At 46.6% G+C, this 16238-nt stretch overlaps 1 protein-coding gene across 1 annotated transcript in view; it reads right to left on the bottom strand.

Moving 5' to 3' along the window:
• Window positions 1-16238, bottom strand: part of RP1 (RP1 axonemal microtubule associated) — a 1491030-nt gene that overhangs the window by 776995 nt on the left and 697797 nt on the right. The window contains exon 18 of the mRNA XM_078686181.1: window positions 16039-16176. Coding sequence (XP_078542307.1) covers window positions 16039-16176 — 138 coding nt within the window. The remainder of the gene's footprint in view (window positions 1-16038; window positions 16177-16238) is intronic.

Genomic DNA, 16238 nt, shown 5'->3' on the forward strand with positions numbered 1-16238 from the left:
GCTCTGTCATGGTCTGACCACTTCCATTTCCTCTTCCCAAGTGGGACACCAGCTAGCAGTGCGTACAAGGGGAGAGATGACTGGAAATATGATCAAATCCATTAAGGATAGCGATGGCGTGCTGAGATTAGAAGAGCCCGAAATTAGAGCTGCTTTTCAAAGGTTTTATTTAGAATTGTATAAGGAACCGCTAAGAGATCAAGAGGATCCGGGGGAATATCTTGCTCAAGACCTGAGCGGGCGCCTGGAACAAGAGGATCAAGATGGATTGGATTCTCCCCTTAGCGGGGATAAAATATTAGTATCCATGAAATCATTGACTGCTGGTAAAGCAGCAGGGGTAGATCGTATCCCTACAGAGTTGTTTGTTGAATTCGCAGAACAACTGAAAACAATTATGCTACAGCTCTTCAAATCCATACTCCAGGGAGGGAATCCACCTCCATCTTGGTCCATGGCAAAGATCATGATCTTTCTGAAGAAAAATAAAACTCCCTTGGAGATGGGCTCATATCGCCCGATAACATTGATTAATGGAGACTCAAAGATCTGTTCCAAACTCCTTGCAGGGCGACTGGCACCGATAATCCATAAAATGGTGTCAAATCGACAACACGGATTTATCCCCGGCAGATTGACAACTGATCACATACAGAGAGTGATCTCCCTATTTGACTATGCAGAGACTACAGGAGACCCTATGGCCATTATCCTACTGGATGCAGGAAAGGCGTTCGATAGGGTCTCCTGCAAGTTTTCATGGGCAGCTATGTCAAACTGTGGAATAACAAATGGATTTATTAAGTCTATCCAAGGACTCTATGTCAACCCGAGCGCTAGCGTCGTGATAAATGGGAGTATGTCCGAGAGTTTTATGATCACGAGGGGAACCAGACAAGGGTGCCCCTGCTCGCCTCTCTTATTTGCGGTGTATATCGATCAATTTATCCGCAACCTTGAAAGCCATACTCGTGTGTCACCTATTATGATCAATAATTATGATACAAAAGTCCTATCTTACGCGGACGATATAGCTCTAGTCACCACCAATCCCAACGAGGCTATTAAGATTGTCGAGGAGGAGGCGTTACGATTTGGCAATACCTCCGGATATAAACTAAATACAGGGAAAACCCAGATTGTCATCAATGATAAAGTAGAGATGAGGGACATTAGAGTAGGGGAGCATGCTGTTTATCTCGGCGTCAATATAAGCGCCAAGGTAGACAAAATTGTACAGTTAAATCTCGACCCATTAATTGGGCGCACCGGAAAAAATTGATCAGATTGGATAATTTACATCTGACTATTGGCGGTAGGTGCAATGTGATTAAAATGTTGCTCTTACCTATATTTTTATATTTTTTTTAGAACAATTTGTCTTTAGTTTTCTCCGGCCTACTTTAAAAATATTGAATCTCTGTTTTCTAGATTTATCTGGGGATTCAAGAAACCTCGAAGGGCTCTCAAATGGATTATGCTACCGAAAGAAAGAGGGGGCTAGCTATGCCAAACTTTAGGATTTACTATTGGGCAACAGTGGCTAAATATTGCGCGAATCTGATAGCTATTGACTCTAGCAATCTTTTAATCTCTACCCCACAGGAAATGGTTCTAGGGGATAGAAGCAAAGGGTGTTTATGTCAATGATAATATTTTTAAGAAAACTAAATTCAAGACTATCTCGAGCATTTGTAAAGTTTGGATCAATATCCGCAAACTCTTAGGGTTAGGACGCTTCTCTTGCTATACCCCAGTTAACGGCAACACCGATCTCCCAGAGATCTTTCAGGATGGGTGCATGTCTAGGTGGTTCGGGGCAGAGATTACCCAACTGGGCTGCTTTTTTACTGCAAATCGGGTGAAAAGCTTCTCAGAGCTCCGTAACGACTATAACATCAGCAATAGGGATTTTTTTAAATACCTGCAGATTAGGGATTTCTTGTCAAGGAAAATGGGGGGGCGAGGCAAATTTCAAAATATTGCAGCCATAGATAATTTGTGTATGGAAACAACCCCTAAAATCGGGGACATTTCCAAGGAGTTTAATAGCACTTTACCGGATGATCTAGATAAGCATTTTGCTAGGTGGCAGACCAACCTAGCGGTGCAGATAGTAACCCCTGCTCGTGCGCTAGAGTTTGCACAAACATGGATTATGTCTATTAAATTGCTAGCGCAATTTTATAAAACATTTTTTGCCCTATACTACACCCCCTATAAAATGGCCAAATGGGCCAGCGGTCAGGGAACTACTTGTCCACACTGCTCATTGGCTGCAGCCGACGACATTCATATGTTCGCCACGTGCTCGGCACTTGCAAATCTTAGGATAGAGTTATCTAACTTCCTATCCGATATATTTCATGTCGAAATTACTATCTTCTCTGAAGAAATAATACTAGGAGTGGCTGGAACCGAGCGGCCAAGAAAAACTAACAGGGGCTGATTTTTGTAGCTATGGCGGCTCTCAGACTGTGTATAGCCTCCTCATGGCTGGACCCTCAGCCACCATCCTTCACGCAATGGAGGGCAAGATTACTTGCAATCTGTAGTGTGGAGGTGGCCATATGTAAAAATAAAGGGATAAAAAAAAACAAAGAGGTATGCTGATATGGGAACCATTGATACAGTGGATACAAGCTCACGCTTAATTGCAATACGTCGAAGGGGGTACCTTGAAGGAGTAAGAGGGATCGTGAATTCAGTCTAGCTATTATTTCTTTCCTACAGGAATATGATGTTGTATGCTCTTATAACCCTTTTTCGGGCTTCACACTTTACAGCTTATGTATGATTTAAGTTACTCTGGAAATTTGCTTCTTTTGTTTTTCTATTTCAGGTGGCTTAACCTAATTCGTTTAATGAACTTGGTCTTCGGGGGGAGGGGGGTGAATGTATTAATTGTCAAAATGTGAATAAAAACTTTTTTTAAAAATGACTAATACCTGCCGCACAAGACATTCTCATAGCTTTGGGAGCCTGGAATAATCTGAATTGTCACACTTGCAGGATGTGATGGTTAGTAGCTGTGTTGGCTCTGTCATGGTCTGACCACTTCCACTTCCTCTTCCCCTTCTCTCTTCAGCTATCACACTCTATGACTCTTGGCCAAACTAAAAGGACTACTACCTGGTTCCAAAACACTAAAAACAGTGACCTTTACACTGTTTGTGATTCTACTATGCTTTCACTTCCAAGACTAGACTCTAACTTTGATGTCAACGATCTTACCTCCCAATGCCTCTCAGACCTCGCAGTTGAAATTGATAATGTCGCTCCACTTCAAAACAAAAGGAAAAGGCCTATTCCTTCAGCACCATGGTTCAGTAAATCCCTCTATGAAGAAAGGAAGAATCTGAGAATCCTGGAGAATCAATGAAGACAATCTCCATCCACCACTAATCTTTCTATTCTACATTCAACAAGATCAAAATACCACAAACACATCTTCCATGCAAAAGCATCATACTTCAGAACCCTCCTCGACTCAGCCAAAAAGGGACCCAAAAAACGTTTTGACCTCATCAAAAATCCAAACTGCTTTCCCACAACCATCAAGCCTGACGATTCTCAAAAGAAAGCAGCAGAATTCTCTATATTCTTTGATGAAAAAGTAAAATCACTGGTGGATCAGGTCATTCATCCTACCCCCTAAAGGAGCACAAATCCTTAGTCATTTGGCAGAACTTTGACGTCATCTCTGAAGATACTCTCATCAAATGCATCCTTGAAACAAAACCCTCTAACCATTCTTTTGACCCCATCCCTAGTGACATTGCCATTGATTTCTACACCCATACTCTTTCCCACTGGACCTCTCTGGTTAACCTCTTCCTCAGCCAAGGTTGCCCTTAAAACAGCGGGCGTTACCCCACTTCTTAAAAAACCCTCCGCTGATGCAAACAACCTCAAACTTCCACCCGATCACTAACCTCTCTTTTCTTGCGAAAATCACAGAAAGATGTGTAGCGAAACAACTTTCCCTACATATTAAGGATAATAATCTTCTTGATAATTTCCAGACTGATTTAATTCAAAACTGCAGCATTGAAACAGCCCTGCTGCAAGTGATTGACGATGGGCTGTGTATACTCGATTCAGGGGAGTCTTGTCTTCTGATTCTTCTAGACCTCTCTGCAGCCTTTGACACTGTTAATCATACACTCTTCTAAACACACTTCATCAGAGAATGGGTTTGGAAGACAGTGCTTAATGGTTTACCTCATTCCTCTCTGACTGATCCTAAAGGATCAAAATAGTGAACAGTCTTTCATCTTCATTGGCGGTAGGTCAAGGTGTCCCTCAAGGTTCTATGCTTGCACCCACTTTGTTCAATCTCTATTCGGAACCATTGGGAAATCTCCTGGGTAAATCTGGGATCATTTCCATTTCTATGCGAATTACACTAAAAACTACCTAAAGGTATCTTCTGCTCACAATATCTCAATCCTCAACTCTATTCAAAACTGAATGTTAGCTCATCAACTCATTCTGAATCCTTCCAAAACTGAATTCCTCCTCCTCTCTACCTCACTCTCTCCTCCTCCTGTCCAATCTTGGATGGATCAGCTGAATTTACTCAACAATAAACCTATTGTTGTCGACAGCGCAAAATCCCCTGGTGTCATACTTGACAAAATGCTCAATCTACTCTCCCACATCAATTCCATTGCAAAGAATGCACGATACCAACTGCGCCTTCTCTGGGGGATTCAACGTTTCTTTCCGGAGCAAGACCTAAAAACCTTGGTCTAATCTCTTGTTCTTTCTAGATTGGACTATTGCTATTTTCTTCTTGCTGGCCTCCCCAAATCCCACCTTTCCCCTCTTAAATCCGTTCTTCATTCAGCGGCTCGTTTTATATTTGAGGCCAAAAGAAGTGACCACATCAAACCCATTTTTTCTTCTCTGCAATGGCTTCCCATTAAGGCAAGATTAATCTACAAAACTGCCTGTATCACCCACAAAGTCTTGCACACTTCGTACCCTCGATACCTGGCGAATAAACTGAAAATTTCTGGAGGCTCTAGACCATCTCGTAATATGGAAAATGTACTGCTTCAGCCCCCCACCTTCAAAAGGGAAGGATCGATGGCTCAATCCTTCTCAGGCAATGTGGAGAGAATCTGGCATTCGCTTCCTTCACTACTCCTTACCACAACTTCTACCCGGACCTTCAAAACCGACCTCAAATCTCTTCTCTTCCAAAGACACTTCCAGAACTAATACACCCCTTTTCATGTTCCTCAAGGAAGTTCTTTCATTAATGTAAATTTGTAATCTATGCCTGTACAATCTTCATCCTATTGTGTTTTTTTTGTGACTGCCATCTATTGTTATATTTGACCTTTTCTTGTTTCTTATTTGTTTCTGTAACGTGTAAATATGTAATATTCTCCTCATGTAACGTACTTGGTTCTATTGTAAAGCGCTCTGACACCTTTGGGTAAAGTCTGCGCTATATAAAAATGCATTTATATAAATAAAAATTAAAAAATTAAAAATTTAGGGGCGCTGGCAGGGGCAATGGGGGAGTCATGCTGCTGTGGTTTCCTGAGGAGGGCACTGGAACTTATTTTCTTTCAAATTACCTGCTGATTGGAAGGGGTTTCTCCACTAAGATTTATTTCCCAATGGAAAAAATCTCATTGCATTTCCACACCGGGCTGCATTTCTCTAATGTAAATAACTCAGCTATAGCGAAACAGCAGAGGAACCGTGCCATTACCAGTAGTGCGCCTGTTAAGCTGGGGCTAGCACCGCTTTTCAGATGTACCGCTGGGAATGTTTGTGAATTCCCACAATTCATCCACTTACACGCTTGCACATGAGTTTGGCTAGAGGATGTGAATATGTGACTTTTCTTTGTAAATCCGGCCCCTACACTTTCACAGCACTCCAAGCATGTAGTGGGCATGTGTCAATCACACGTGTCAAAGTGCTGATCATGTTAGGTTGGTTGTACGTGATATTCCGCTGGCACATTCAGATCTCAAGCACACACGCCACATATCCAGTGGTAGAAGAGGGCGGGGACGGAAGGACACGGCGTGCCCCTACTTCTAGAAATTATTCCAGTCCGTTCCCCTACTTCTTACTCTTAAAAAAGCATCCCGGGACGGCAGGAATAGTCCTCCTTAAAAACTATCACTTTTTTTTTCCATTCGATTCCAGGGGCTGCTCGCACTTCTCTGTGAACTCCAGAGGCTGCAGCAGCCCCTCCCTGAGCTCGCACAGACGGAGGAAAGGCCCATTGTCATTCCGATTGAGGCCGATTAGCCCCTTTCGAATGACAATGCGCCAGCCGTGCTCACTTAAACGTGGCTATTCAGTAAAGTGTTTGGCTCTGACACATAATCTCTGCTCTCCCCGGAGTATTAGCGCCATCATACCTTCAGGTGAAAGTGCACTCTATAAATTTCATCTTGTATCTTTATTGGTGGTTGGCCTGAAGTTTTCAAATTAACTGTTTTTAATGGAAAACATTTGCAATATTTCATGGTGGAGGCCTGGAGTTAAATATACATTTTCTCCATTTTCTTGTCTGTTTTTTGTGAATTTTTGTAATGATTTACGTATTTTTTCATTGTCATGTTGTTTTAACCTTTGGGGCCTGGTCTGCACTGCACTAGGCCATGAGTGTATTTTTTTATATAGTTTCATATTATCACTAATCATTTAGTGGGTTGTTGAAAGATTAAATTCAAAATGTATGTTCTTTTTTCTCTAAATGTACCTGATGGTGGCTAGGTTTGGGGTTGCTCTCAGAGTTCTGGCCCATGTAGCCAGGCATCTTCTTCTGTTCTCAGCTAACTTCTTCTTCCCCATTTGCTTGTGTACCATTTTTTTGTGAGTTTGTTTATGTGTGACATTGTTGATACTGTGTTTGAGGTATTCTTAAACCTAATTTAGTTTCCGTTTTTGGCTTTGCTGATTTAATGATGGTGGGTAAAGGGCAGGTGCATGTATGTGGGCCCAGTCCCATTGGGTAAATAAATATTATCCTTGCCATCCTTTTCCTGCAATGCTACATGAGGCTTTTCAGAGGTGGGGAGGCAGGGCGCAGCAACTGTGTTCTTTGTTGTGTATACCTCCTTCATTGCTATCTATGCAGTGATAGCTATTTTTGTTTAGTCAGTGTGTATGTTTACCATAGGCCACCATTTTGTTTTTACGCGATATGTCTTCATATGTGCTAGCAATGCAGCAGTGGTGTGAGAAGTTGGCCTGGTATATGATGTCCACTAATTAAAGCGGTACAAAAGGGGGTGGTGATAAACGGAGCATCTGAACCAATCAAACACTCACACCCAGTCAACAGATCTGGGTTTAATCCATCGCCGTTCTTTAGCCCACTCTGCCACCCCAGTTCAGACATGGCCATATGCAAATCAGTCTGACCCTGTGCCTCATGGGAACAGTCCAGCCCGAACTGCCAAGCCATGCCTTCCCTGGACCGGAAACAAGTTTCCTCGGACCAGTTTCTGGCATTCCAGCCGTCTTCAATGGGAGAATACGTGACTACTTCCACTCTTGTTTAGCAAGGTATGTTTTTCCCACAATTACTTGGCACCTTTGTGAGTTTAAAGTCCCCTTTCAAACTCCCCCAAGAAGATCCATGTAGCGAAGCGAGCATCTGATCTGTTAGTCACTACAAGACTTGTGAACCTGAAAATTGTGGTGGTAGAGCTACAGAACCCCCTTTTGCCCTCCGAGGCTGTCCAGGAAAGCATAATTTCTGCAACAGCAGGAATGAGTGGCAGCAGGTTGTAATTCCTGTTCACTCTTTGACTCCGGGCAGAGACCTCTTGACAATGGTTGGCATCTTTTGGCACCTGTTACACAATCACAAAAGCATGAGGTTCTGGGGCACTTTGATAAGAAGAAAGCCTACTTGTACTACACAAAAACATAGAATTATTGCAGAAACAGCCTGGAGTGGCGGGATGATAGAAAAGCAAAGGGGAAGCAATCTCTGATATACCTTTCAGTAGATACTGTGCAGAGCAGTGACGGGACAGAAGAGGCAACAGGAAAGGAGAAGTAATAGGGCAGGAGAGGTGACCGAAGCAGGAGAAGTGACGGGCAGGAGAAGTAACGGGCAGGGGAGGTGACGGGAAAGGAGAGGTGACGGGAAAGGAGAGGTGACGGGAAAGGAGAAGTGATGGGGCAGGAGAAGTGAAGGGGCAGGAGCGGTGATTAGCATGGGCAGGAGCGGTAACCGGGCAGGTGCAGTGAACGGACAGGAGCAGTGAATGGGGCAGGAGCAGTGAACGGGGCAAGAGCAGTGAACAGGGCAGGAGCAGTGAACAGGGCAGAAGTGACGGGACAGGAGAAGTGACGGGACAGGAGAAGTGACGGGACAGGAGAAGTGACGGGACAGGAGAAGTGACGGGACAGGAGAAGTGACAGGGCAGGAGAGGTGACAGGGCAGGAGAGGTGACAGGCAGGAAAGGTGACAAGGCAGGAGAGGTGACAGGAAAGGAGAGGTGACGGGGCAAGACAAGAGATGGGGCAGGAGAAGTGAAGGGGCAGGAGCGGTGATTAGGCATGGGCAGGAGCGGTAACCGGGCAGGAGCAGTGAACGGATAGGGGCAGTGAATGGATAAGAGAAGTGAACGGGGCAGGAGAAGTGATGGGACAGGAGAAGTGAATGGGCTGGAGCGGTGATCGGGCTGGAGCGGTGATCGGGCAGGAGTGCTGACCGGGCAGGAGCAGTGAACAGGCAGGAGCAGTGAACTGGCAGGTGCGGTGACGGGGCAGGAAAAGTGACGGGTCAGGAAATGTGACGAGGCAGGAAAAGTGACATGCCAGGAGCAGTGATGGGGCATGAGAGGCAACAGGGGAGAGGTGACTGGGCAGGAGAAGTGACGGGCAGGAGAAGTGACGGAGCAGGAGAAGTGACGGCACATGAGCAGGAGCGGTAACCGGGCGGGAGCGGTGAAAGGACAGGAACGGTGAAAGGACAGGAGGGGTGAACAGGGCAGGAGCAGTGACGGGGCAGGAGAAGTGATGGGGCAGGAGAGGTGACGGGGAAGGAGAGGCAACAGGGCAGGAGAGGTGACCGGGCACAAGAAGTGATGGGCAGGTGACATGACAGGCAGGTGATGTGATGGGCAAGAGAGGTGATGGGCAGGAGAGGTGACAGGGCAGGAGAAGTAATGGGGCAGGAGCGGTGATTAGGCATGAGCAGGAGTGATAACCGGGCAGGAGCAATGAACAGACAGGAGCAGTGAACGGGGCAGGAGCAGTGAACGGGGCAGGAGCAGTGAACGGGGCAGGAGCAGTGAACGGGGCAGGAGCAGTGAATGGGGCAGGAGTAGTGAACGGGGCAGAAAAAGTGACAGGAGATGTGACGGGACAGGAGAAGTGACGGGACAGGAGAAGTGACTGGGCAGGAGAAGTGACGGGCAGGTGACGTGACAGGGCAGGAGAGGTGACGGGACAGGAGAGGTGATGTGGCAGGAGAGGTGACGGGGCAGGAGAAGTGGCGAAGCAGATAAGTGATGGGGCAGGGGCGGTCATTAGGCATGAGCAAGAGTGGTAATCGGGCAGGAACGGTGACCGGACAGGAGCAGTGAACGGGGCAGGAGCAGTGAACAGGGCAGGAGAAGTAACGGGCAGGAGAAGTGAAGCGCCAGGAGAAGTGAAGGGGCAGGAGAAGGGAGGGGGCCAGGGAATTGACAAAGCAGGAGTGTTGATCGAGCATGAGCAGGAGTACTGACTGGACAGGAGCAGTGCAAGGGCAGGAGCAGGCATTTCCCAGGGGGACTGGAAGGGTAGGGGGCTAGTTTAGTTTGGGGGGACCGGTTTTGTACAAGTGCAGGAGTTTTAAAAACACTGCAAAGTTCTTCGTATATACAGCAGGTTTCGGTCAACAATACATGTGCCAAGATAACTTTGGTGATTAATGTACCTGCTGTAGAGAGATGGGAGCATGTTTAGTCTAGTGGCTGTTTTACTCATCTAAAGTAGCGCAGAGGGGTAATATGCCTGCTGGAAAGAACATGTACCATGCATATCAAAGAGCAATATTTTATGTGCATAGTTCAGTGGGTACTGCTTTGTGTTCACTTCCCAAATGAAAGGACACTTGAATACATATGGCCTGGCAGTTCGGGCTGGACTATTCACATTAGGTGCAGGATCAAGACTGATTTGCATATGGCTGGGTCCAAACTGGAATGGCATGGTGGGCAAAAAACGATGGATTTAAGCCCAGATCTCTGAACTGGGATGAATGTATGACATTTTTCTGCATTCTATCCATCAATTGTTCTTTTTGCATTTGTCACCCCGAGTGGGACAGGTATGCTCAGACGTGAGCCCAGTGCTCTCCATGCCACTGGAATCAAGCTATCCTGGCTGATGAGGGCTGAGAGCCCGAAACCGGTCCTAGGATGCTTGTTTCCAGTCCAGGGAGGACCTGGCCTGGCAGTTCAGGCTGGACTGTTCCCATTGGGGGCAGGATCAAGACTGATTTGCATATGGCTGGGTCAAAACTGGAATGGCATGGTGTGCAAAAAACGATGGATTTAGGCCCCAGATCTTTGTACTGGGGTGAATGTATGACATTGTTCTGAATTCTGTCCACTAGTTATTCTTTTTGCTTTTGTCACCTAGAGTTGGACGGGTATGCCCAGATGTGGGTCCCGTGCTCTCCATGCCACTGGAATCAAGCTATCCTGGCTGATGAGGGCTGAAAGCCCGAAACCGGTCCCAGGATGCTTGTTTCCAGTCCAGGGAGGACCTGGCCTGGCAGTTCGGGTTGGACTGTTCCCATTGGGCGTAGGATCAAGACTGATTTGCATATGGCTGGGGCCAGACTGGAATGGCGAGCAAAGAAACGATGGATTTAGGCCCAGATCTCTGTACTGGGATGAATGTATGACATTGTTCTGCATTCTGTCCACTAGTTATTCTTTTTGTTATATTATGATTGAGCTGCTACTTGGCTGACATGAATGTGAAGGAGCCTTTGTGGGTTTCCGTGAGTCTAGATTCTCCTGAAGAGTCCCTTTCTCTTCTGAGCCCTGCTTAACACATGTGTACAGGAGGAGCCCTGTATTCATGGCCTCAATGTTTGAGATAAAAAATAATCATGGATTTCTGAACAATGAGAGTAAAAGCATTAAGGTAACATGTTGTTCCTGCTTATATTTTGCACGCTTTACATAAACCTGTATTCCCTACGAGGTTTGCTTTTTCCTGAATTAAACCTCAAATAAACATGTTTATCCATTGTTTGAATTAAATAACGTTATAAGCTGTAACTGGTCAGTGAAATGCTAAACGTACTAAAAATTGGCATGTTTTGCTATTTCTAGCCACACCAGGGGCGTAACACAGGCCCCCGCAGGCCCCGCGGTGCGGGGGGGCCCCTCAAGCTCCAAGGGGCCCCTCAGCTGGAGCGCTCCTGATTGCGGGCCGAGGTAGTGCGCTGTGCCCAATCCCGAGACAACTAGGCGACCGGGGCGGGGCCTGTCCTTAGTGGTTGAGCGATTACTGGCTGTGGCACCGCGGGGAGGGTGGGGGTGACCTCACGTACTCGTCGGAAGTGAGGTCGGATTTAGGAAGCGGGAACTCAGAGGCCTCGGGCGCTGCAGAGTGCGACGGTGGTGGACACCAGGGCATATCCTCAGAGGTTGAGGCCCGGGATTCAAGGCTGCTTTCTTTTCAGCTGCCTTTAACAGCAACGATGGAGCTCCGTTCAGCCCTGCAGTACAGGTACACATTTGCATACAACATAAACGTCCGTTAACTAGGCCCGAAAGCAAGTTGCACATTTTCATTCCGCGCCCGAGTGTTGCTGCACGTTGTATGAGCTCAGCTGTTCCAGAAGGACTGGCTGTTACCCCTATGGCCTCTTAGAATAAAAAAATCGTGATATTCAGCTGTGCATAAAAAAAACGGCATGATTTTTTGTTAGAAAAGCTGAGGAGCGTAGCAGCAGGGACAAAGTGATGCTAGGCAGGCGGGGAGGGTGGGAAGTGAGGGGTGGCTGCGGAGTGTACTGCTGGACGCCGGAACTTCGTAGTACAGGTTTAAAAATACTAGAAGATTTGCTCTCAGAATCTCGTTTCAGATCTCCGTTCTTAATCTGTAACTGGAATAAAACGAGATCACTGTTCTGATAAAGACCGTTTTTTCTCCGGGCCTATGCTCAGACTGTAGGCTGGTCTGCTCTGACGCTACAGTGATGGGCCCTTCACTGCCTGAGATCCCAGCCATCCTCACTGTGCACCCGGTGAGTGTAGAGACTCCCCCCCCCCCCCCGCATTTCATCCACACAACTCATACTGTTATTCTGTACACCACTGTGGCCATCCCGTGTACACAATTGCAACATCAGTCAGTACCCCAAAACACATTTCTACCTGTCCAGTGTTTTCAAGTAGAGAATAATGCTCACCATCAGTCTACCAGTCCAAGGTACAATCTTGCTGCTTCCACATTTGGGGTGTAAGTCTCATGCTCACTGCGAGGAATGGGTCTATATGTCCTGTCCACTTCTACCACCCCATCATATCTCTCTGTGTACGTTCTTCCAGTCCAACTATCGAATTTGCCCTCTTCAATGAGTATGAAAATAAAAAGGCAAAAGTGACATAAACAAGTACACTCTAGTGGTACTGCGCCTGTGAAAGCTATGCCGATGTGGAGAGAAAAAGGATTTTGTTTACGGCATACGCTTAATAACATTGGCCATGCATGCTCTTTTTAGAGACTCCCCACTTTTTCAACCCAAAACCCTGGTGTCGAGATCTACCATTTCTGGTGCTTTACAGTAGTTTTAAGATTTTTTTTCGAGTTTCTCGTTGTTCAAATAGTTCTAATTTCTGATATTAAGATGTTTCCCTCAGTTTTTTTGCTCGATTTTGCTCAAGAAAAAGTGACACTGATAATCGTTGAAACGTCACCCCTAATTACATTGCAATTATGAAAATGTCACACATAAGCAATCTGAAACCTTGGGAGCTATGAGCACCCACAATGCGCATGACAGTCTGCAACATTTGACAAACATATGGCTTACAGCGTGGCTCAGTGGTTAGAGGCGGCAGACCCGGAAGCTGAGATCGACCGTAGACCAGGGTTCGATTCCCCGCCTCGGCTGGTCTCGGGCTCAAAATTCCACGGACTCGACAATTCTCGCTCTGGTGCCTACTCAACTCACGGGGTCACACTCTGCGACTCTGGGCAATAGCTTGCTTAATCTCCACTACGGCCCCTCGCGGCGGGATGCCTGGCTTTCACCTTGTGGACACCCTGCCGGGGTTTCTCACAGGGGAATACCAGGACGGGTTCCCTAAGCAAGCGCCGGGACGCTTACGGGCAGCTGTGCGCTTTACAAGTCCAGCACATTTACATTTACTGGAACTCACACATGTTGTAGTGCATGCCTAGAGCTGTCTATTACAGTTGTGTGCACATGTCTGGGTGGTGTGTGTCCTGTTACTGTAATGTGTGTCTACCAGCCTGCGTACATCCAGCCTGCCCTTGACACACAGGCCCTTTAAAGTCTCCCATTTTCCCCTTCTGTTGCCTGACTTTATTAACCCTTCCCAGGCACGCTATGTTTACTGGTTTGGACGATGCATGAAATTAGCCCTGGCGACAGTGCATGGTGCTGCGTTGCACGCTCAACACTGGTGCAGGAGCAGCTTCCAGTAAATCCTGGCCCTCCTCCAGCCACGAGGGCCCCGCCGACCACACTCTCCCAAGTTGCTCATCATGAAAACGATTTGAAATGTGAAATACCTGTCAGGTAAGGCGGGTTCCCTCTGTCACTCCAAAAGCAACTCTACCCAGATAGCACCCTGGCCCTCCTCGCCTGTTCCCGTCCATAAACTGAGACAAAGGGCGTGCTTTACTGGAGGTAGAAGGCAAGGCTTGTGCAATATCCTGGCGGGCACCCTACAATTTACCACTACAACAGTGGACGTGTGCTCTTGTCGACTCTGGCCTCGCCTGTAATGTTATCTCCTTCCAGAACACCTACATCCTCGCCCTTTCACCAGTTGACCCTTGAATACCTAAGATCTGCTCAGGGATGAAGCCAGGAACTGAATGGATATGGGGTTTAAAACCAACTCTCTTCCCTGAGCATTTTGGATGCACTGCTGGTCGGCCTTAAGGCTGCATCACCATTAACATGCTCACAATCCACACTTGTGCATCCAGGTTATTCAGTGCACAACTTGGGCTATAAAATAGCCCCTCCTATCTAGTTAATGTATAGTCTGCAGAAGTGTCCGGAACAGGGTCCCTTTTCATAATGTTTTACTTTTCTTTAACTTGTATTTTGGGATTGTGTATGAACAAACATCCTAAGTGAAGGCCACCCCTTAAAAATCATTTAGTATTTAAAGCTGATATTAGAATGTTATAAATTACTCCTCCTATTTTGCATTTCTAGTAAAGGGGCATAAATCAAGGGGAGTAGAGTGAAAGGCATAGAGTGGCATTGCCTGGAGTGGTGTAGAGTGCTATAGAAAGGAGTTTTGTGGAGTGGGGTAGAGTGATGTGGTATGAAGGGTTGTGGAGTGTCCTAGAGTTGAGGGTCTTAGAGTAGGGGATCACAGTGTTGTGGAGTGACGTAGTGTGTAGGGATGTACAGTGGCATAGCAGAGTGGTGTAAAGAGCTGTGGAGTGGTGTGGAGTAAAGTGGAATATACTGGAGTGTCGTAGAGTGTCATAAAGCAGACTATCAGAGTGGAGTAGACTGTTGTGTCATAGAGTGAACTGTCATAGAGTGGAATGCCGCAGAGTGGAGTAATGTGTCAGAGTGGAATGGCATTGCGCGGATAGCATTGAGTGGTGCTCAGTGAAGTGGTGTAGAGTGGCAAATAGTGTCATGGAGAGGTGTAGAGTAGCATAAAGTAGAGTGGAATAGAGTGTCATGGAGTGTGTAGAGGGGGCCTAGAGTGAAGTCGCATAGAGTGGTGTAGTGTGTCATAGATTGGAGTATCGTAGAGTGTGGTGGCGTAGACTGGCGTGGAGTAGAGTGGTGCAGAATGGAGTAGCATGGAGTATAGTGATGTAGAGTGGATGATCATAAAGTGTTGTGATGTGTCATGGAGTAGAGTAGAGTGTTGGTTGTAGAGTGGAGTGAATAAAGGGGAGTATGCATGATATGCAAGCACAGTACCATTACTGACAACACTGTACTGACAATTGTAATAACCATTAAATTAGCACAGACAGTTTTACTGATAAAACTATACAGAGCACAAACAATAATGTATGGAAATGTCATTACCTAGTGTACTTGTTTGTTTTGATTAGTATTAACGTATTTTTCTACTACACTTCAGAGTTCTACTCCACTGAATCCCACTTACCTCTGACAATCTACTCAACTCTACAAAACTCCCTCTATCCCACTCCACACTGCTTTACTCCACTCTATGCCACTCCAAGCTACTCTATTCCACTCTAAGCCCTTCGACTATACTCCCTCCACAACACTCTATGCCACTTCATTCTATACTACTTAACTCTACAACAGTCTACTCCAGGAGCGTAACACAGACCCCCGCAGTGCGGGGGGGGCAAGCTCCAGCGGTCCCCCTCAGCACAGTACTTCGGCTGGAGAGCTCTTGATAGAGTCCGGAGGGGCCCCCTCCACATACCTTGCAGGGGGGCCCCCTCAATTTTCGTTACGCCACTGAGCCACACCCCTGACTCCGCCCACTGATTCAATCTTCGGTTATTCCCGCCCCCTGATTCTCCACCCACAGTTCCCCTACTTTTTATTTCCCACTTCGACCACTGCACATATCTGCAGGTTGCACACCTAACTTTAATGCCTTACCATAAGCTTACGTCAGCACGTAGCAGGGCCAGTCCTTGAAGAGTCTAATACATCACAGGTGAGAGAAAGAAAGCACATCCATGGCATGACAGCATGTGTGTAGCTGCCGATAACCCAAAGCTATGATGTAACATCCGTCAACATCAGCGTGATTTCCTCCCTGGGGAGAGCTCGTGCAGTAGACAGACACAGACAGAAAGCAGGGCTGTTCAACTTACTCTTGCTCAAGGGTGGCGAGTCTGATGGGCTCGGGGCCACTGGTTTCTGGGGTTTCTCTGCGTCTTGCTCAGATATATTGGTCACTTCTTTTTCTTGGCTGGCTGTTGCAGAGGTTCCCGTGGGCTTCTCCCTGCCAACTAAAATACAGATTCATTCAATGTCACAAAAAAGAACCCCCTTGTCTTTTCTCTCCACGTGC

Source organism: Lissotriton helveticus, chromosome 4_1 (genome assembly GCF_964261635.1).
Source record: "Lissotriton helveticus chromosome 4_1, aLisHel1.1, whole genome shotgun sequence".
Classification (NCBI taxonomy): Eukaryota; Metazoa; Chordata; class Amphibia; order Caudata; family Salamandridae; genus Lissotriton; species Lissotriton helveticus.